Genomic DNA, 24,200 nt, shown 5'->3' on the forward strand with positions numbered 1-24,200 from the left:
TCACTATTTTACCAGACTGACAAAGCCATTCGTGTTTTTTCTTTGCTAACATTAGCATATGATCTTTTTTTACTACTTGTGTTTATATGCATGATGATACACGATGAACGGGATAAGCCATCGGCGCAATGACTTAGCATTGAGACAGCAAAGATTTCGTACTCAGACCTTTGAGACAGATACTTTGCCTACAAAATCTTAATCTGCAGAGTAGCTAATATGGGTAATAATTTTTGTGGACCTAAAAAAGGTTTTACATGAAACAGTGCAGTAGAAAACCTGGACCCCCTTGTAGGTTTGTAACAGATATTAATATAAAACCATTTTATGTAATGGATTTATTCTTTACTTTGTCCAAATACTGACACTGAGGATTCGACCCCAGGATCTGCACCTTCAGCTGGGCTGAAGCAGGGTGACATATGGGCTGAAGGGGGTGTTCAGGGTCATTTGCTGCGGAGAGAGCTTTGCTTTGCATGACTGCAGCAACTTTGATGTCATTGAGAGTTGAAAGACCAGTGATGTTTGACTTAGCACGTCTGTGGCTGTTGGAGACTGTCAGCTCGGTGAAAAGGCAGATGGAGCAGTGGAGGATAATTAGAGGAGGACAGACTCCATGAGCCGTCTTTACAGGCGGAGTAGCCTGCTGGGTAACAGAGAGGACCTTGAGTTTACAGACAACAAAGAGTGTCTACTGGTGGTGTTTTCGGTGATTTTTAGTAGATTGCCCATTACATTGTGACGATGTCTGAAGGTCTCTGTCATCTCCACTGTGGATTATAGTGGAGTGGTGTAAGGCTCACGCCAATTTGAGTGATGTAAAAATAACTTCCAGCCACAGATACAGTGACTGTGCAGTGAAATGAAACTGGAACAACAATGTTGGTTGCTCACAGCAGACTTGTGCAGTTAACGTTAGCAGTCTTCACCTCTGTGGAGTTATAGGATAAGAAAACAAAAGTGGATATTCTTTAATATTTTTACTTTTAAAGCCAGTTGACTGACAGCAAGGCCCAAGCAATATGGTGAAAAATCAAGATAATTTTGATAAGAAATATAAGGATATAAATAATATTATATACAATTACTGATGAATGTAAATAAACCAAAAATAGAATCACTGTAAATGTGGACTACCATGAAAATGACCCCAGCTGTTCGTGGTCCAGAGAGTTTGATGAACTCTGACTTTAATGATCTCCTGTTTTAATAAGAAAATCTCAGGATCAAGGTCCCCTCAGAACTATTTGTAATAATTTGTGTGACCTTCTCACTTTTTCATCTAAAGCCACGATAATGTCAGCATTTTAATTTGTTCATTAACCAAAGTATTAAACTACAACCTCATATCGCAGATATCCTTGTTATGGATTGTCAGTTTTGTCTTTGCATGTCAGTAAGGTGTGTATTACTACTTTGTTTCTCCATGACCCTGTGCCTTTTTCTTCCCATGCTTTCATGTTTTGTGCAGAGACAATGAGCTATAATTAATGTTTCAAACTATTCCAAAGCCTCCCTGCAAACGTTCACTCACATCGTGTTCTCCCAGTGACTCCACAATCACCAAAAGAACACTGAAACTTTCCCTTGACTCTCATTAGTCAGCTTTTTGTGTCTGCCTGGCAACAAAAAAAAGGGGGAATTTTAAGCAGATCCTATAATATACACTCAGATCAAGTCATCAATCACAACCTAATACAAGGTTCCAGGCTTGGAAGACATGTCTAATGTTTAGATCTAACTGTGGCCATTACCTGAAAAGGTTTTATTATTTTACAATCTCAGTTTTAGGCATGATGGATGAACATGGCAAAGAAGTCATTTGCCAGACTTGAGTACAGCTGACATCTCCCTCTTTGATCCAAGCCTGCCCTGGACATTGTCAAAGATCTTAAGATCCTTTGATGGATGAGGGAACTTTTCCTGCTTTGTTTCCAGGACGAATAATGACTTTCTGTGTCTGTCCTTTCGTCTCGAAACAAGGCTGGAGGTCAGAAGAGAAAAGCTGCTTGGCAACATAATAAATGGGTGAGAAGATGTACGACGAAAGTAGAAAGGTTTCTGCCTGCTGCTATGTATCAGAGGGCACTAACAATACATTGCAAAAGTCTTAATGCTTTCCCCTCTTGTCTGCTCCCAATCAGTCTTTTGAAAGAGATCTACAAAACAGTCTAGCTGTAAACCAGCCATACTTCAATCAGTTTGGATATGCACAGCATGAGGACGTTCTAGGTTTTTAATGCTGGAGAATAAAATTTCCCCCAGGACATGATGCTTTTTTAGTACTTTTTTCCACCAGGTGGTGATGTTGTTCTTAAAGTCTGAGGCAATGTTGCATTACATTTCATTTTCCAAAGGATTCAGGACAAAATAATTAAAAAAAAATTCCCCTCAAATGCTGTATACTTGTATGACCCTGAAGGGTTGTGTGTTTACTGAGCTGTTCATTATGAGCAAGTTTCAAAGCAAAAGGGTAAACACATTGATTTTAATGAGCACTGTTTTTGCAGGAGAATGGTGTGTGTTTTGAGCATCCTTCTGTTTTATGTCTCTCTTTGTTCTTGGGTACGTGAGTGAAATCCAGCATCGAGTCTGTGCCCTGCCGATGTTACCAACGCCAAGCTTCTTCAAGAAATGTGATAAAAATAGATAAATCAGTGGCCACAGGGCCTACTGGATACAGACAACACATTCTTGAACGAATTCATTAAAGTTAGCTTGAATAAAAAACAGAATTCTTTCAAGCTTCAGGTACATGATGCTGATAAAGTGTTGACGAAGCAACCATGAACAGTCTGATCTGCTTTGGTTCATTTTATTTGATGTTATTAAAGCACACATCAAACAGTATTCTACAGCCTGAACAGCCTGAACTGCTTGCCAAAAATTAAAGGCAGGACTTTTTTTTTTTTTAACGAATTAACCAAAATCTAATTCTGAACCTATGAAGCCATAATTGTGGCGTTATGGCTCTGCTGTCATTTGCATAAAAATTTAAAGAATTTGGTATCAGAATGGGAAATTGTTAAAGTAATATTCAGGCCCCCTTTTTTTCTGGAACAGGGAAATCTTTTATTGGCTAAGTCATTCATTAAAGATTTCTTTTATTTTTATTACTTTTAAGTTATATCATGGATACATACAGACAAGTGACAAATTAAAAGAAAAAAACATTTTGTTGTTTAGCCACCATGTGCAGCTAAGTCAGTACCATCTGCTATTCTATTGGACTTATACGGACTCATCTTTAAAAAGGCTGTTCCCATCAGTACTTATGTAAATAAGGAGAGATCAAATGAAATGTTGACACAAATGTATTAACGTACAATAACTAGAAAATATTTTGTGTACAGCTAATCAGAAAAAGGTGGCAAGGCAGAACATGATATGATGGATGAAAGGAAAGGCCCAGAGTCTAGATGCTGGTGGTGGGCTTCTGTTGAGGCTCTATCTTATGCAAGTGGAGAAGGTGGTGTTGGGAAGGAGGTGGGATGTGCAACACAAGGTCTACAAGGAAAATTACAGCAGATGTGAGATCTCAAAAGGACTGAAAAGAGACTGATTGGGTGGATGAGAAAGGAAGCAGGAAGACCACTGAACCAAAGCAGTGACATCATAATTAATGTAGAAGGTTTGACAGCGTGGGAAAGAAGGGAGTGGCAGGAGTGGCAAGAAAGAGTGAACATAATGGATCAGATCACCGTTATTGAAGTTATACCAAAGCTTAATTTACAATGACTCTTTCCACTCATAGAAAAATGTGCCCAGACTTCGTTAGTAGAATGACTCAAACATCATAATAGAGCCCCCAGATCTTTATAAAAGTCCAATATTTGGATTTTATCTTCATTCTGTGATAGTATGTTTTGGGAGACGCCAGACCTGATTGATGCTGCATGACCTTTGAAGGGTCGGTCTTGAGACACATGGTACTAGGAGGTTTAGAGAAAAACTTATGACATGTCAAGGTGGCACCAGGATGTCTGGACATCTCCTTATAGAAATCATATGAGGAAGATAACATCGAAAGACAGACATGTTGTTTTGCACGTACCTGAGGGTATAAATAGGACACGGTTTCTGAGTTTGTGGTCTTACCTCTGATGCATGCAAGCTGTATGACCCAGTGTACACAGTGTTAAAGAAAATTCTCCACTAAAGACTCTTGCCTCCAGTCTCATTGATTCCAGCCTCAAAGTCTGCAGGTTCAACTGCAGGCTTTTAGTATCACAAAGTGAGTTCACTTTTTTATAGGGGTGTATCACCATAGGAACTTTTGCTGGAAGCCTAACGTGCTCCTGGGTGGAGATCGATACATCTATACACCAAAACTATGTTGCTGCAAGGAAATATTCCAGGGGGATATGGAGGCTGCCCAACAGCATGATGGATAGAGATAGTTTCTTTTATGGTAACAAACAACAACAAAGGAAACACAGAAAATGTATCTTATTTTTATGCGATTTTACAGTAAAGAGAATGACACTCTGGACCTTTTGGAGGTCAGCAAGATGTCTGGAAGAACACGAAAACCTTCTGAAAGGACAGCTCCTGCCATTGTTAGCAAGGCAGATCAAAAGATTTTTTGTTTCCTTTTTACTCTAAGAAAACTTGAGGAGGATTTAACAGACTCTGGAGTGGTGGTGCACCGTGTAGTGTGCATCGGCTAAAACGTCACTGAAAATCTGTGGCCAGGCTTCATGCAGATAAGCCACCAGTCTCTCTTTGTGATGTGACCTTACTGTCCATCCACTGCTCTCATGTCAGGAAAGACATTTGAAGCAGCTCATTGTTATTGTGATGCAATGAGCTGCTGCAGATGACAGTCTGTGCCCAAGAATGGGTGAGATTTAGCCATCTGTATTAACACTTTACTCCAGATTGCCAGATTAGCCTATATTTGACTGAATACTTGGATAATATTTTAGATATGCATGGCTTTGACAGGATAATTTGAACTTTTTTAGTTTAGTTTAAACATTTCAAAGTAAAAATTTCGGCACCTGAAATTTGACTAATAAGAATGTCTTAAATACATAGTTATCTGCAACATTAATTATGCATACCCAAATAATTGAGAGGGTAACATAATGAATTTGGTAATCCTATTTAAACACGTCTGTAGTGACAAAGTATCAAACCAAGATTTCTTGCACTCAAGCAGCAGTAAATTAATAACGTTTGTTAACTGACCTTTAAAGAGCAATCATTTCCCTGTAAACATGCGATATTCAGTACTGTGACTTCGTATCCAAATGTTTGGGAAGCTGTGTAAAATTAAGCAAATCATTTAGAAGCCATAACTGAAAACAAAACAAAACAACAGCCAGGAATCCATCCATTTTCTATACCCACTTAATCTAACTCAGGGTCGCTGGCTATCCCAGCTGTCATTAGGTGAGGGGCAGGGTACATCCTGGACAGGTCGACCGTCCATCACAGGGCCACACAGAGACAAATGAGACACACAACCATCCATGATCACACTCACTCCTAGGGTCAATTTAGAGTCACCCATCAAGCTAACATGCATGTTTTGGGATGGTAGCAGGAAGCAGGAGTAATCGGAGAGAACCCACACTTACACTGGGAGAATATTCGCATTCTGGAAAACTATGCTGTGATCTGAAACATCTAAATTTGAAATTCTGTTTGCAAATCACAGGCCTCCGGACCAAAGTGGAGATTAACCATCCTGGTTATTATCAGTGCAAGTTTTAACAGACAGCATCCGTGACTGTGGTTGCATTACTGCACACAGCACTGGTAAGTTGCACATGTGTGATGGCACCATTAAAAATATTTAGTGGTTTTGGAGCAACTTGCTGCCATCCTGATTGTCTTTTTCAGGGAAGGTCTTTCAGTAAAACAATACCAGACCACATCCTGCATGTATTGCATCAGTATGGCTCTGCCGTAAAACATTTAAAAGGTTAAACAGGTCTGCCTCCAGTCCAGTCTTGACGAGATTAAGTGCATCATCAAATAAAAAAGATGAGAAAAGAACTGTAGGCCAATAGAAAGGGGAATCTGATACATGCAGGAGACAAGGCATGACAACAATCGAACTGCCAATGGCTCCTATAACTGCAGCAGACTTTGTGCATTTCTCATCTAGATATGGAAACAAAACCCACAGCAAATGTGTTTTAGACTCAAGGAGGTCAAAGTAGAAATCTAAATATACAGGAAACAAGCAGTCAAGAACAACAATCAGTTTGAGGAGAAGAAGGGTGACTCTGACAAGTATCTGAATCGTGAAAAACAAAAACCAGAGAGTGTAAATATACAGAGGGAGGTGATGTCAAACACAATACCAGTGTATGACAATCACTAAACTAAAACCAGGTGAGCAACACTGACAGAAGGCAAATCCAAACAAAATGCACAAGGGAATAAAGTAAAGCTATTTTTTTTCAGGTTAACACTGAAATAAAGAAACAATGAACCTAAAACAAATAAATCAAGACAGTTGAACAGCTGTAATATTACTGAAAGCCAAAAAGTGCAAACATTTTCTTTAGAAAACTACAGCAATTACTCCCCTCAGTTCCCTTGATTTCTTATAGAGTGCTGCTAAAAGAAACAGTGCCAAAACACAGAGGTAAACAATCCCCTGCCTCAACTCTTTATAAATGTGTTGCTCGCGTCACATTTATTATGAACATAGGGAGGCTAACGTAAGTTATGAAATTAAATTTTGTTAATCATTCACTCCTTATGTGCCTGCCCCAGTGAAACTCAAGCCCATTTGTCATATATACTGGATCAAGTTCAGATTAACAAAAACTGGAAATCGACCCTATATGTGACATATGTAAATAGACCCATGCCTCTTAAATCAGACATTTTGACTTTGTGCCTTTTTTAAGTGAGTCTTTGACTCTCTGAAGTCCAACAGGCTTACAGTTACAGCAATCCATGGCTTCTAACCTGAAAATTCTCTAACTCTTTCTCTAAATATGCTTTGGCCTTCTTCATCATAACTGCAAAACCAACTAATTCTCCAAGGCTGGAAATGTCCTAGACTCATTCTCCTTTAACAAGTTAATGCGTTGCACCTCAAAAAATAACGCACTTGTGACAAAACAAAGAAGAGAGATTTTAATCATTCTGGGGCCCGTTCATCTCACTATTCTCTTCCCTTAATACCAACAAGTTCAACCCTCTAATTCCACGATATCATTGAGTGTCACTTGTGAATTTGAATCAACCCTAGCTGATGTCTCACTCTCCTAATTTCTCTGTCTGTTTACTTAATTTCAGATGTATGTCGTTTTGCTGATCATGCAAATTTTAGTTGTTGCCATCAGGGGAGCAGGGTGGGCAGATTTTTCTATTTTTGTTGAATCAGCCCACCCAGCAAAGGATAAATGCCCTGTGTTATAAACAGTGACATTTAGAGAGCACTTTGCCATATATATAGTTAACCTAAAAGCGGGCTTGTAGAATTTGCACATTGCACATTATCTTTAGTTGCTGGACATCATGGAGTAAGCATCAGTATGACATTAGTGCCCTAAATCTAATGCATGAACCAATTCATATGATGAATGCAAAAACGACAAGCCAGCGAGAGGTAAAAGGTTTCTGCCTTGCAAGGAAAATAAAAACTAACAGCAGCACCTGATTGAATGTGATGCACATAGCAAGGTTTGCAAATTTGTCAACTCTTTGTATCATTGAATTGTCCTTGTCTATAAAGGTAATAAAACAATTGCTCACTCAATAGTTAAATAAAAGGCACAGGATCATTTGCTCCTGTGTCACAGGAATCTGTGCTCCTGTTCTTTAAAAACAGAATTACAATGAGTAAAGGTTAAGTACAAACTTAAGAAAACTTTTCTCTTGACAAACATTTAAATGTAACTATAAATCAAAAACTTCGCATCCATTTCACCCATAAAAGGAGCGTTTGCACATATAAACATACACATACAGTGTTTTCCTAAATAAAATAAATAAGCCTCTAATTGGTAACCAGACATAAAACGAGTGTGTTACATTTTGAGTCCACTAGTTATTTGTAATGGCGGTTAAATGACATATTTTAGGGCTGCGTCATGCACCTTGTTGTGGCTTTTTACCTGCTAAGCTCTCAGCCTGTTTTGTTTACCTCTTCACTCCTGACACGTGGGAACAGCACGGGAGGGAGGAGAGGAGAGAGCTGGGAGGGGAGCGGATTAGTGCACCGTCAGTGCCCGATTGTCCAAACACAACAGTGACTGAGGGAGACTGGTGCAGGGCAGAAACCTCCTTCACCTCCTTGTCCTCTCCGGTCAGTGTCAGCATCTCTTTGAGCTCATTCTCTAGCCTCTCCACCCGCGCTCAAACATGTCTCTGTCCGACTCGAAGACACCAGAGGACGGTCTCTACGGTGAGTGATGCTGGGACGCGGACCAGGCCGTCGTTTTGCTGCTATCATGACTGATTGATATTTGTCTTCTATAGCCTTGTCATAGACCAAAGAGCTAGACAAAAGAAAACGATATATCTTTATGTGCACATTTCACTGTGCATTTTAATTTCAAGATGCAAATAATAACAGTCTGGGTTGGAAATGTGAGCGATGACATAATTAATTCGTGTTTTCAGGTCTGTTGTGCACATATACAAACTCTGCTGTTATAGGCATGATACTAATAGCCGGTCAGACTGAGAGCAGATGCCTCAGACACAAGAAGGCACTGCCACTTTTACAGTTGTCATTGTTGTTGCCACTGACACCGTCATTGTGTAAACGGATTCCCTGACTCACCTGTTTGTATCTCTGTAAGCCAATTAAGCGGTGGAGATTTTCTGATACTTATAGCTCCGTGCAGGTGCAATGTGCAGGCTGCACATTGCTTGACACAGAGGATGATGGGTAAACATGTGGATCAATGTTGTTGGGAGGCAGACACGAGGGACTGATTGGAAAAATACTGAATGAGCAGGGGGGATTGGGAAGGTATACTCAAAATTTGACTTATAAACCATAAACATATAGATTACAAAAACACAAGGAGCCCTGATAATGTATCCTCTTGAGTAGATTTATTTTTTTATAATTTGACCAAGATAGGACTGTATGGTAAAATAAAATCCCCATTGCTCTCAGGAACAGAGCCTAACCTTGTTTGGCATTTCTATACTGCAGGTTCTTCAGCTGGCATACAGAGATACAATATACATTGGTGTTGACTACTACTCTTCACTTATAATTATTTGTCTCCCTCACATGAATAATAATTTAAAAAAGAACAATGTTAAATTGGCACATTTTATGCCAAACCTTGAGCAGTGATTTCCAAACTCAAACATAGCGCTTTTCTTGCCTAAACCAAACAAATGTTGGTGCCTAAACTTAACCACTCTATCACAGAGTGACACTGAAAAAGCAGTCATCTTTCTCATGACTCACAAGGGATCAGATCCACAGTGTCCAGAGCAAAACAAAGTAAATGAAAAAAAATCTGTGAAACCCCCCTCCTACTTCCTGATGTGGACTTGCATTTGCTTCTGGTGTAAAACATTGTGGCTGGTGCATCGCAGCACCATCACTCAAGGATACCTTGTTTATATCTGAGAGAGGCTGCTGGTTTAGACTCTATGGTAGTGTTTGATGCCTTGTGAATAAGACAGAGTTGACTTGTAATACCCTCTGACCTAATGATTCAGGCTTCATGCTATGCAAATATGTTCAAATATGTACATTTTCAAATTTCCAGTAAAACCATCAGCAGGTCTTACTAAACAATTAAAGCATAGTAGTTGGCAGTGAGATGCTCTATCTCTTTAGTTTTTGCATGATCTTGCAGACAAACAGCACTAAAAACAGAGCTTCCCAGAAAAGAAAAAACGTCAATAAGACTTGATGTTAATAGATGTAAACAACATGGAATATATGACAGGATTTATGTGTGTTTTATTAAGATATATTCAAATTTTCTACTACTCAGTAAAAAGTATTTTGTTATCTTAAATTGACGGAGCATAAATTGACGGATTCAAACTCACACTAAGATAGTTGTCCCTTACCATTTGATGGCACCAACAAAACATATTGTTGTAAACCTCAAAATATGGGAGAGAGGGAAAATGTCTCCATTCTAAACAGGCATTCATAGACAAGGGAAAGCAAAAATGAATTTGTTGTGCTGCAGTTCATTAAGTCTTTCAGCATCCAGCTCGTGTCCACATTACATAAAGTTGATTTGGCAGCGGCACAGATAAATGTGTCCAGGATTGTACCATAGAAACTGATTTAGTGCTGCAGAATGGCGACAGATAAGTCAGGCAGCAACGCAGTTGTTATGTCATAACTAAAAAAACTAGGGCAATGGCACAGTTCGCTCTGCCCTCCCACCCCACTCCAGCACGGTGCCCGCTCATGCTTCTACATCCCCTGCTGCTGTTTTTTTGTGATTACACATTGTCATAAAACCTGAGTAAAGTGAAGATTAGTAAGATCAGATGGGGCTACTGGGGGATACTTTTGTAGGTTGACGATTTGTGATATTTTGAAAATGCTGCCAATGTCAAAGGGATAAACAAATAGCATAACAAGAGAAACAAGGGGAGGAAGGGAGAGGGTGAATGGCTAATCTGAAACAGAAATAATATCTTACGCAAGCGAGCATGTTGTCAGCCTGAGTTAGCCCAGCCCTTCTGTTTAGCTGTGAGCCTGTGCACGCCATACACACCAGCGTGCACGTGTAAATCTCTTCCTGTATCCAGTGAGCCTCTGTGTCCACTCATTCATACAGTATGCCATGGATGTTTTCAGAAGTCATTGACAGAATGAGACGGGCACTCTATTTCTAACTGGCTCTTAATGTGTGCATGAAGGTCACACAGCTGGAGGCCCATCCTGCTGTGTCTTACGGGTCATCTAGTGTCACATCAGGACATCTGTGAGTTGTTTATGAGTCACCATATGTCAGTGCGCAACAACGCACACTTGTTCATTCAATGTCCACTACACACGAAAGCATTTCAGAAAAAAAGAAAAATCCACACGTTTCTTCTCTCAGTAATATGACATCTGACATCAGTAATCTAATATTAAATTATCTGACAAAACCATTTATCAGTTTATCAACTCTTAGATGTGTTGATTGGTCTATTTAAAGAAATGTGAAGAGTTTTTATGGCCAATGATAATTAAACTGATCATTTTTTTGCCCGTTATTGCGAAAAGTTCATTGAAAAAGAACTATTCACACACAGAGAAAACACCACAGCATTGCATGATTCTCCATAGCATTCCCTACATTTGGGGGTTTTCAGAGTCTGAAACAGTGAGCCTCCCCTCAGGTAAAGTTTGGTAAGAAAAAAAACTGAATCAAAACTAACGCCATCATTTTGCTCAATCCTGCTAATTTACAGAATCGTGATTATGTTGGTAAATCCCATATAAATGAGCCAAAACATATTACATAAACGGTTTGTCCAATGGATTTTATAGATTTTTTTCCCTTTTGAAAAACACTAAAATTTACCCAGAAGTAAGTTATCAGAGCTTTCTAACCACATGACAACAATTAAGTTTATTCTTTTCAGAACAACTGTAATATGTTGGTTTTTTTTTTGAATATCTAAAACAAATATGTAGCACACAATACGATTTTAGAACAAGGCTGACTCATTTGAATTGTATTAATTTATTGTGGCCATGTCAAACAAACATGCTGACACAAAGTCTGAAACATTTTGCATATTTTTTTTACATAGCTGGAATAAACTGTTTAAACTTTGGATATTCAAAGTTGGAATCCTCTGAATTTGATTCAGCACCACAAGCAAATACACTGCTCAAAACTTTCATCCTGGGGTGCCATATAGCTCAACTGGTTAAGTTGGAGAAGAGATTGTGCATGTGCAGAGGCAGAAGTCCTGGATGCAGTCGGTACAGATTTAAGTGCCGGCCTGAGGCCCTTTACTGCATGTCTCCTCCCACTCTCTCTCTCTCTGACCCCTTCCTGTCCAACTACTATCAAATAAAGGCCATTAGTGCCCAAAATCCTCTCATGTAACATTCACTGATTTGGATAAATGTCCTAGAGACAAAGTGCAGTAAGAGTAACACCCAAATTTGTTTTCAGACGTGTGAAAATCCAAATGGTTTTAAATTTGACAGTATTTGGCAGTTATGCTCAGTGCAGTTTTTGGTGCAGAAAGATAGAAAGATAGATAGATAGAATAACCCACAATACATAAGGCTGCAATACTTATATATATATATAGGATGCCAAATTAAAACAAGCCCTGTGAACCAGTTGTGGTTTTATTTTAGCTTGCTGATTTTTACCCATTTCAGTTTAATTAATGACAGTATTTCAATTTCATGCTGTTGATGAAATACTGGTTTGAAAATACTCCGTAAATCCATGTAAGAATCACCAGACAAGACCATTGAATGACTGTATTTGTCATTGATTCCATGATTTTGGGGAGAATGATACAAGTCTTGAATTGGGGCTTCATTTGAACTCGCCGTACCTACTCAACACACACTTCCCATCTTCAGTTCATGTTTCTCAACTGCAGGAAATGGCAAAATAATAAAAAAATGTAAAAATTAATTACTTAATTCATAATTACTTTTTTGTCTTTGTAGGAAAAAGAGTTGATGTACATGTACATCAAAGAAGGAATCATTCTGACTGAGTGATCATAGTACTGCTCATGAATGAACCTATCTGTGGTTTCTGCCTTGTGAGAATAAATATGGCCAATAGTAACTGACATGAAAGAATAATCATAAGAAACCTAAATGTAATCCTCGTGCATGGCTTAGGTGATTAGTTTTATTTGCGTCTTCTTTGTCAAAGTATTGTTTCTACTTCCATTGTTGTTTATTACAGCCATGTGAAACAAAGCCTTCGCTAGCTACTGATAAAGCTATGCAATTTAGCATATCTGCTTCACACCTGTTAATGGAAGAATGCCTCACGCATTCCTTTTAGGAAGCTGTGCAGCATTCGCTTGACAATTAGATGAAAACACAGCAATGATTTTATCACGTGCACAACATAATTGACTAACACCTTGTCATTACAGGAAAGAAATTTCAATAAAGACTAAATGAAAGTTCATAGCTTAATGAATATGATTCAATGCAAATGATCAGTTTTTGTGTACAGATTTCTTTACTTTGCTCATAGCGACTTCTTTATGGCTCATTAAAGTCTAAAACATCAAAGAATGAAACTTGCCTTCCTGCTTTATTGCTGAGGATCACTATGAACTTGTGCAGCTTGTGTTGTCCCCTCTTCAGGCTCCTGGGTCGAACTGGAGGAGCTAATTGCAGCCGTGAGCCGCAGGGAAAGTCTGACAGGGCCGCAGGACAGCATCTCCTCCACCCTGCAAGGAGAGCTGGAGAGGATCCTTCTGGAGGCACAACTCGAGTGTGAGAGGAGTAGAGACAGGTGATGATGCTGTGGGGCTTTCTTGTTTTGTTTGGGGCTTTGGAGATGAGGGCTGCACAACGTGGTGCAGAAAATATTTGCACAAATATGATGTTTATTCTGCGCTCAGAGGAACTAAGTTTGTTTTCCACAATACGTCTTCACTTTCTCCGTTGTTGTTTGTCGTGGATGAAATGTAGTCTTTACACTGCTGTTGGTCCATTTCTTGACATTGTAAAGGTGTGTTTGTTGTCCACAGTCCTCCACAGGTGCTGACTCCACAGTCCACTGGTTCCCCTAAACCCAGCAGTGAGCATGACAGTGACTGCGTCCCCATACAAGTAATCATTTTCTTAACCTCTTCCAGCCCGGAGAGTCCTGACCTCAGTCACTCTTTTTCCTCTTCTTATTTTTACTGTAATAAATTTGTAGCTCAAGTTCATTATGTACCTATGAGTCTGTTACTTACTTGTCTGTTGTTTCAGGTTAGGTCAACTACTTCTTTAACTGAACTACAACCACTAGCAAGGCAGCCTATTCTGTCACCCTTTAGCAACACTGATTCAAATTTCTATTTTTCAGCTTTTCGAACGATTGCCTCAGACTTGATTCACCATTAAACAGAAACCTGGCTATTGACATATTGTTGAAGATTGACCAGATAACTTTATTGGCCATAATCTAATCTGAAAAAAAAAAGGTTCTTTATTTTGTTGAGAACAGAACATGAACTCCCAGAGACAGCTTGAGATTTTATTATTTCCATAACCTTAATTGAAACTTTGAATACAGTATGAGCAAAGTAAACTGTTGGCTAATTCAGGAGGAGGCTGTGGAGATAAATAGCAGAAACAAGGAAGCCAAAGAGCAAGTGAGCAAAGCAGGTCAGAATGTATGAACACTACCTCAGTTATAAAGCCTGTTAATTGGGTTGGAGAGGCTGACCTCAAGGACAATTGGCCTGTTCAAGGAAAACTTGTGACCAGCTTTTACTGCAACATGCATCTGCCTGAACTAAGAGACGGCTCCATTTCATGTTTAAACTATTAACGACCATCTACCAAAACACAAAATGATCATTTCCATTTTATATATATATATATATATATTACAGTTTTAAAATACATTTACAGAGTTTGACTTTTTTGTTGATCTTAATGTAACTTATTGAATAGAATTACTCGATGTAAGCTGATCCTTTTTGTATGTTTCAGGAGGAAGCTGAGCGGCGAGGGGACACTGACTGGGTGTGGGATTGGTCCAGTAGACCTGAAAACATGCCGCCAAAGTAAGACCAATTTCCTATATGTTTTTTGTTGATATTCCTTTGTGTGCCAAAGTCATCAGACAACTTATCCAGGAGGCAAGCAATTTAGCTCTATTAATAGGTGGAAAAGTGTATTGTTGAGCAGCAGCCAGGCATGTGAACTTTGACCTTAAAGTTTCCCTCTAAAAGTGTGTTAATTCAAATATAACAATAAAAAAGATACAGTAGACTAAAATATACCAAAATAAAATCCTTTTTTTGTTTTGTTTTCTTCAAATTCAGCTTGTTTGGTCTGTTTAACATTAACAGCATGTTGTGCTTTTAGTTTTCTTTATGGATTTTACCTTTGAAGAGCATGAATCACACCTCGTTTTTATTTACACTGCCACACTTGACATTTAATCGCCGGCGCTGAAATAAGTCTATTTGACAGGCGACGTTCCTCACTGGTCTCAGACTGTCAGTATCTTTCCTCCACTATAAGTCCTCTCTCTGGTGTTCTCATTATCTCCGTCTATTTTTTTTCCCCTTTTCAGTCTCCCATCCCCGTGCATCTTTTATCTCTGACTCCTTGCTTTTGTTCTCTGCAGAGAGTTTGTGTTTCAGCACCCAAAGCAGCAGAGCTCCCTCAGCGTTAGGAAGACAGAGGTGATGAAGAGAGGAATCTTCTCCTCAGATGTTCTTCTCATTCTTGTTCCTTCACTGCTGGCTTCACACCTGCTCACACTTGGAGTCGGGTGAGACACATGCACATCACTTCACCTTTCCAATCTTGTGTTTATCAACTGCTGGCAGATATGCTGTTCAACATCATTACTGTTACTGACAGATTAAAAATGAACTGAGATTAGCTCATGAGTTGACTACCAAGCTGATCGGTTCTAAAATAAGAATGTGATATTATGCAAATAAAATAAAAGTTGTTATTCTAATGACATAATGATCCATGTTAAGAATATGGAAAAACAGTTTATACTGTTAAAAGAAAGGGCTTTCGGGGTGGTCTACTGTGTTTGGCAAATCCTGCACAATTTAAGGGCTTTCACATGTCTTTGTTTAGCACTACCTCTGGTAAGAGTTTAAAGTTTCTTCAGTTTAAGCTTCCCTAAAGCTATTAGAGAGCAAAAGATGTAAGATTACATCCAAACCAATCCAAACTTCTGTCCTTCAGCACAGACTCATTTTTTGTTCATTAACCTCCCATCAAATAAAAAAAAAAGCATTGTCCTGAGATTTCTTTTCCATATTTAAAGACAAACTAGCTTCTAGTATTCAGTGTTTTCACTGATTTTTTTGTGCCTTGTATGGAAGTAAGTGTTGTAAGTTTCAAGGTTAAGTCATTGTGATACAACCAGGACACACCAGGTATATATTGACCACTACCACTAACTATTGTTTTTCTTCTTGCTGATAGATTGATTGCAGTCAACAAATTGAACATTGGCTAATATCAGTATTAAATCCATATATCTGTACATCTCTAGAAAACAGCCAAGCAGCAGGTTCAAACCCAGAGGCTTCTCGTTGTGAGGTGCTAACCACTGCACCAGCATATCATCTCCAAGAATTTAAAGCTCAAGAAATGATAAAACAGCTACATTCAGAAAAACATTATTGGTATCTTCCTGAGGGAAGGTTAGGAACTTTAGCACTTTAGCAGAAACTTTTCATCATAACTGAGATATTGCTGGAAGTTTGCTGCTTATGGCCAACACTGAAAAACTTTCAGGGAGGCATTCAGTGTAGGTTAATTCCTGAATTCCTGCCTTTTCTTAACATTTTTTTCAGGATCTACATAGGAAAGCGATTGGCCGCTTCCACAACTAGTACTCTGTGACGTTGGTTGTAGACCAGTGCTCCTGTTCGCTAACCATCTGGCCATCTGAAGTCTGCCCTATCTCCACCACTACTTTACCTCCTTCATTCGTCACGGGGCAAACATAGGACCCTGCCTGTCTGTACCTCTGTCTGTCCAGCAGTACTCTGTCTTTTCTGTCAGCCTTTTTGTCAGTACGTACATGTCGTAGGGCCCAGGGAGCGTATGGATACCAACCATTGAGTCACACTGAGGTCATTATTACTCTCCTGCAGAGTAACACTGATCTCAACCAGCTAGAGCATAATCAGAGGGAAGAGATTGCCTAGATACAAGAGAAAGGAGAGAAAGAGAAGAATAAATCATTTTGATAAAGGGAGATGAGAGATGTTCGTTGGGAACGGAATGTTCTGATGAAATGCGATAGATAATATGTGGTAGACATTTTCCCAACCTTTGAAAATGCGAGATGTCTGTCATTTGTCAAAAGTAATAATCCTTTCTAAGACTGAGCTGCTAAAAGTGGTTCTCTGGTTTTTGTCTGCCCTGATGGTGAATCTTATATAGAGACTTTTAGTTGGTTGAGTGATTGTAGGAAGGGTTCTGGTTGTGCTTTTTGTCCCATAAACCAATTAAATATTTGACCTCTGACAAAGACAATCGTGATCCCATTAAACTTAATTTCTCAAAAGTTTAATCTGCGTCTCTGGTCTTTTATTCTTTTCCTCCACACTCATCCTGGCAGTATTTGTTACACACATGCACACATCTATTTTAATAAATGCAGGGAAAGTTAAGGATTTTCAGCCAGCAAAGCACAAGAATTTGCTGAAGTAAGCTTTGGTGCCTATATAAAATGTATTTTTAATTTGTGGTTTCGATAGTCCAGAATTATTTGTAGGCAATTATAGACAACAAAACTGAGAGACTTTTACAACCCTTTGTGTTAACAACCTGTAAATGGACCACAGCATCTGCTTAAACTTTATGTTTCCATGTAAGGTAAATCTCAGCGCATGACACTGCTGGTTTGTCCTAAAAAATTCTTTGGTGTTTGTGTCACTGATGTTTTAGTACACCCTGCACCCTGCATTGTCCTCTTGCTTAACCGAGCACAAGCAGAAATGCCATGACGTCACACCAGTTTGGCTCCCTCCATCTGCCTTTGTCATTCCTTACCTCACATAAGACCTCCTTTTCTTTTTTAAGAGGCTGCTGCTTTAACCCGTCATGGATTTGACATTTTATTGCTTTCCCATAAACCAGAAGACCGTTTCCTCTTAACATCTCATGAAAATACTTGGCTTGGATTTTGAATGGAAGGTCTGAGAAACACACTAAGGTTTTCGTGTGCTGCCTTGGATGTAGACGCGCCCATTTGTTGTCCGGCCTGACCAAGCCCAATGAGTTTATCAGCCATTAGCAGAACGTTTGATGTGAGAGGTCCTGCTGAGCTCGTTAAGGTACTTCTAGGCAAACGAAGCTGACGATGCAACACCAGGCCTGCACAAAAACAAGCACAAGGCACCTGGTTTCCATTCACACAGAACCACACGTAATGCTCACATGCACACAGCCATCTATGGCAAGTTACATTTTGGCATCACTTTGTCATAACAAGGAATGAGAGGAAACATTTTGTGAGCAGATAAAGTGATGCCCCAGGTAGTGTTCATTCATAAGTCCATTCATGTGATGTAATGTTGAATATCAATTTCTAGTTACTTTTTCTTATTCAAGTGCTATTTATCGGTCTGTTAGCAGAACTACAACATACTTTATTATATTCTCATTAGTGTAGAGTTGCGTAAGTATGAATTATTGTGATTTCATAACTGAAGAACACACAGATTGTGTCCAAAGGCACCTCAACACCCCTCCATGTTGCACCATTTTCTTACTACAGTTTCCCAGAGGACAATCAGACAATGGCTCTAAAGCAGGCCATTCATGATTTTCATGCCACTATACTTTGGGGGTATGTATTTGGTTAGTTGCAACTTGTAACTTCTGCCAGATATCACTCCATCTAACACACTGGAAGATAAGAAAATAGACAAACAACACCAGTTTATGTTTCAAATTTCACCAACATCTGGATTTACTCTAGCTTGATGGACATTTTTCCTGAAATTTTCCTTACATTTTGTCTGTTTATAGTCTCAGAAACAGGATGATGAAAAGTATTCAGAATATCATTTCAAATGGAAAGGATAAAACTTTAGCATCTCTGAAAAGACTGCAAAAGTCATGAAAGGGTGTTGTATAAATCACACAGTGACGCTAGATTAAAAGTCCATACTTTTCTACCACTGAGTAATGTGTGAGGCCCAATCTGTCTAACTTTTCACACACTGTAGTCTTAAGAAAAAGTTTAGTCATTTTTAGGATAGGTGATAAACTGCACTGAAAATATATCTCCAAACAGTTCCTTAGGCCATCAGTTTTATCCTGTTGATTGTTCCTGCTTTGGTACGTCCTGAACCATTTATCCGCAGCTTAGGACAAACAGGCAGCCACAGGTGCTACCGACAGGCTGTTGTAAATCGTCATGTTCTCACACTGTTGCATCACCTGTTGCCGTGAACCTTTTTGACTTCTTCATAGCAGGGGACGGTGTTAAGATCTGTGGACCCTGTAAAATCCTCCCTGAATGAGGGGACAATTTCTATTAAAGAGAAACCCTAAACATCATCTGTGATTATCCAAAAGCATAAGAGTAGACTTTTAGATAGGTTACACATAGAAGTCTTTGTTTAGTGTTACGAAAGAAAACCTAAATCCTGTTCTCGAAAGTTACCGAGGCTGAAGCCGTGACAGAATGTGAAAGAAATCTGCTCATTTCCTGGACTGCACTTTGGAGATTGCACATCTGTCTCTCTGGGAAATGCATTATCTTCCTGCTTCTATACTGCTAGACAGGAAACGGCGAGTTCAGTTTCAAAGTATTTGGATGCAACAAAGAGTTTGGTTGAATTGGCACGGTGTCTGAGCCTTAACATTAATACATGGACACTAACTTGATCCTCCATCTCAACAAAGTCCATTTTACCACATGTGGCAATGCCCCACTTCCCCATCATGAACCATTTATTATGAGGGATAGTAGGTTATAATTCCACATAACAGAGTAACAAACTCCCACTCGAAAATCAGACATATAACCGCAAACAGATTACCAAACCAGCACACTCCCATGCAAGCATGAAAAACTTTTTTGACTGTTTTGTGTGGGTGTAAGTACTCAGACTCATGCACAATAAACACATTCATTTAGAATATTTGATATTTGCTTCAATAAACAAAGTAATAATGTTTGTGGAGAGAGATCACTATGACACTTAAGATTTTATTCAACATTTTAGTGGATACATCAAATGCCCTGTTGCATTTTTCATGCATTCTGCCACAATCAAGAACACAGGAAGAGTCTAATTCACCAGTCTCATGTTGTATCTGACAAACATGGAGACTGAACAAGGAAAATGAAAAAAACTTCTTGTGTATACAAGAATGACTTGGTGGGTTTTCTTTTTCCTTCCTACCATCGAACATGTGGTTATCATCTTGTATCTGCTGCGGCCGATTACACACCAGGAAGGGGCAAAAATTGTTGCCACGTGCTGTTTCATGTACACTGGTTTTTCTTCCTCGCAATATTCAGTCATGCAGGGGAAGCGTAGCACAGACATGAACTGCACTGTGTCTGAACAAATGACCCAGTGTTCTGTCCCACTCTGGGATGTTTCCTGCGGCATGGCAGACCTCTCTGGCCCAGACGCGCTTGGTCTCACTGTGCCAGAGGTATGAAGGTTTAATGACAGCACCTGGAATAAGACTCAATGGAGCACAATGCACTGCTGTTTGCACTGTGTAAACAAGTTGCTCAGTATTGTGGAGTATTTTGTTCTTCTGAAAATTGTTCTACACGTACTTAATGGAAGAAGTTTCATGACATTTGAGTATGTCCCACATTTTAGATGTTTGTTCAGAAATCAAGGAATGTGTGCCTCAGCAGAGCAGCTAGTTGGATGGCCAAATATCTTCAGAAACCCTGGAGCCCCTCATTAGATTTAGAGGCTGTGTCGATTGCTTGGACCTTTACTGAACCTGAAATTTATGCTCACTTCACCTGTGGCTGACCAGCTGTGCGCAAATAAAAAAGAAACCTGAATTTCTTTTAGCTCTCTTTTTGGCACATCAGACATCAACTATTAGTCACTTTTCCTGTGAATGCTTTCAAGGGCAAACTTTTTCCCTTACAAACTATATCCCTAACTATCCCCAAATTTAAAGAGTTACATTTTTGTATTTTCCTATTCAATGTCAAAATCAAAGGGCAGAAATCCCTGCTCCTAAACATCCTGAGACATCGTGTTAGAATCTTGCTTTTCCTCTATGACTACATCATTATGTAATGAAGCTGTGGGATTTAAGCCTAGCTGCTGCTTTGGCATGCATTTAAACAAATAGGACTCAATGGAACATTTTAATAACTTACTCCCTGGCACGATGAAGAGAAAACAATTTAAAAAATCAAGCCAATGGACATAATGTATGTTGCTTTTTTGTACAAGAATGTTTACCTTTAATGAGAAACAAGAAACTTTTAGCTGGTTAAATGTCTATCCAAGTGCACCCAGAGGCTGTTGATAACACCTACTTTAAATCAAAGCCAAAACTAAGAGGTTCTAAGCTAATTAACGTTTGTGTATCTGTCTGCTTTAAGTGTTCCCACAATAATAAGATCCTTACATTTGTGAAGGAAAGCACAAGTGACAAGTGATTTCACAATGTGTTTCTCATTCACCTATTTAAACAAATACAGCACTCCTTACATACAGTATGAGCTCCATGCAGTTCTTTTTTTTAATAATTACACATTGATTAATCTATCTGGGACAATGTGTATATGGGTGTAGAGTGCCTTGCCCAAGGACACTTCTACGCATGCAGGGGCTGCAGGTCTAAAATTCAATCTTCCCACTGGAAGACAACCACTCCACTACCTGAGCCATTGCTGCTTCATGCTAGCAGATCTTATTACTAAGCAAAATAAATCCCACAGAACAGTGAAGGCACCAAAATACACCCACAAGCAATTAAAGTACCTTTGTCTGACTATGTAAAAATAAGAATCAGTGACTTGCCAGATGGCTTTGGAACAGAGCTTTAGTGACATGTATCCTTGTGTGTTGCTGTGCCTTAGGCACAGAAAGTTTGAAAACTGTTTCAGAACATTTGTTAATTAGCATTTTACACAAAGTATGCTAAAACATTTTATAATGCCATAGGTGGAGATTTATCAGTTGTTGTGCAGATGTTTCAAACTCTGTCCTGAGGATATTTTGGACACTTTTGTACCATTTTTTGCCTCCATCCCTTGAATAGATGTCAATAACTTTCACACAAAGCCTAATGGAGGCACATGAAAGAAAAGTAAGTAGGATTCAGGGCAAGCCACCCGTTAGTTGTTGAGGCCACAGAGATGGTGACTACAACAATGCTACCAGCATGGCTGAAAAGACAAAATAAGAGACAGCGATACAAGAAAAGTGGATAGTTGGATGGAGGTGTTCCTGTGAGAAACAGAGATGCTTACAGAGGTATATTACTGATTTTGTGTCAAATATTTACATTGTTGATTTACAGCAGTGTCTGCAGTATGAGGTGTGTAGGTGTAGGTGAGACATTCACTGAGGTGCAATGAATGAGTGATCTCATGCAGCTGGTGTGAGTAACTGAAAAAGCAGCTGTATAGTCTGAAATGGTCTGAAATTGAACTCATATCATACACATGGCAAAGCCATCAACCAGACAGTGGCTTTGTCGGAGCTTTCATTAAGTACCCTTGCATAATACTAAGTAATTTACTGAGAAGCTGAAACCGCGTTTGTTGTTTTAGGAACGATATATTCTCTGACTGCCCTAAGGTTATTCTGAGAATAGATTTGTTCACCTATCATCAATCCTCCAGTATAATAGTTGTGTTTTTCCAAGAAGTGCAGGTTTATGTTACAGTGTCCATGACTGAGGCTCTTTTGAGCGATTTTACAGAGAATTATTAGGTTAGATGATTCGGTAAGGTGAATGGAATTGAAAAAATACAGCAATGATTTCAACATGTTTTTCCAGTTATTTTCCAAGGATAGTCTCTAAGTTTTTGACAAAAAATCATTGAGCTGATAAAATCTTATTCAGCTCAAGCAAATATGTTTGAAATAACTTCTGTCTGAACACGTAAAGGCCAAAAGGGAAATTTATCAAGAACTGTAATGAGCCATTCCTCATTTTTTAAAACAATAAATAGATACATCTGTTGTACATATGCTCAGAATGTATGTTCTTAATAATCACATCATTTTTATTCAGGCCCTTTTCTCTGTGTTAGATGATTACAGGAATCTCAACTTATTCATCCACCATGACATATCAATTTTGGTTCAAGAGTTTGCAGACTGAATATGCCACAGCATGTGAGTCCATTTATGAAGTCTCTGCTTTGGGTTCAGAGTTACACTCTAATACTCAAAAAATTCAGGCTATTTAATGGTGTAATTTTGGGTTTGGAGCGAGTCTCCTGTACCAGAGTGGAGTGGGATTTTGATAGATGCAGTAGATTTAATGAGGTGTTGGATCAGACCCCACGGCCGTGCTGAATGTCTGCTGTTACATAACTTTAGCAGGTAAGACAGCACAGAGCTTGTAAGGCACTGCATCCCACAGTGTAATGAGCACTTAAGCACTCAGAGCAGGACCAAGGAGACTTATGGTCACATCCAGCTGTGGCTGTAAAAGCTTGTGTCCATTCCTCAAACATAAGAGTATTGATGTAGGTTGTTCTATGAAAGAACTTCTTGTGAAGAGGAGCTTTTATGTGGTGAATGTAATTATTATTTTCTTAAATGACTATAATTTCGTTAATACAGTCTACACCACAAAATCTTTTTCAGCTATGCAAGAGAATGTTGGGTGTTGTCATTAATGAGTAAAATACATATTTATGGGAACCCTTTGTGGAGTGTATTATATATGATGTCTGTTCTGACTTTCCACTTTGTAGATTTGGCTGCTTGGTCAAGGCCCATTAGCTTTAGAGAGAACAATTTTTCAATGTGTAGGGTTAAAGCTGTGAAAATGTGTATTTTAACTATAATCTGAATAATGTCTTGCCGTGCATTGAATGCAACACAATAAGATGTATTGAAGTCTGACTGGCGGGGCGGCAGTATTAGGACTGCAACACATTTGTAGCAGAATTGCAAATCAGACACCTCCAAATGTGGTTGGCACTAGTTAAGATCCTGTGAAAGAAAAGGCAGACAGCACACATATATGGATGGATGTAATAGAATATATAGTTTAAGGGTAAATATTAAATGAATTAACTCAATGAGCGTGATGATCTCAACATATCACAGCAAAGAAGAATAGAAAGAATAGCATTTGGCTTGAAAACCAAATGAAAAATCTGCTTAAGTAAATTTTTTGTTTAAATGAAAACACTTCTGCGACACATGCTTCCTATTAAACATCTATAATCATTTGTTTCTGACCAGTGTGTCTTTTGTTTTTCTGTTTTGAGAAATGCTAATATCATACCTCCCCAGAACACAGAAACAGGTCCCATTGTCGTTAATTTACGAAAAAACAAACAAAAAAAAATCAAAATCCACAATATCAAGTCAGATGTGTTTCACTCATTAGTAACACATCTTATGCATCT

General features: G+C 38.9%; 1 protein-coding gene across 1 annotated transcript; it reads left to right on the forward strand.

Moving 5' to 3' along the window:
• Positions 1-8,179: 8,179 nt before the first annotated feature.
• LOC140277247 (BCL2/adenovirus E1B 19 kDa protein-interacting protein 3) lies at positions 8,180-17,171 on the forward strand. The gene is made up of 6 exons (XM_072372203.1): positions 8,180-8,377; positions 13,262-13,412; positions 13,651-13,732; positions 14,606-14,679; positions 15,249-15,395; positions 16,447-17,171. Exons 1-6 carry the CDS (start codon positions 8,335-8,337, stop codon positions 16,493-16,495), a joined length of 546 nt encoding a protein of 181 aa, XP_072228304.1. The 5' UTR covers positions 8,180-8,334; the 3' UTR covers positions 16,496-17,171.
• Positions 17,172-24,200: the final 7,029 nt, after the last annotated feature.

Source organism: Leuresthes tenuis, unplaced genomic scaffold (genome assembly GCF_036924035.1).
Source record: "Leuresthes tenuis unplaced genomic scaffold, fLeuTen1.0.hap1 SCAF_19, whole genome shotgun sequence".
In the NCBI taxonomy this organism is placed as follows: domain Eukaryota; kingdom Metazoa; phylum Chordata; class Actinopteri; order Atheriniformes; family Atherinopsidae; genus Leuresthes; species Leuresthes tenuis.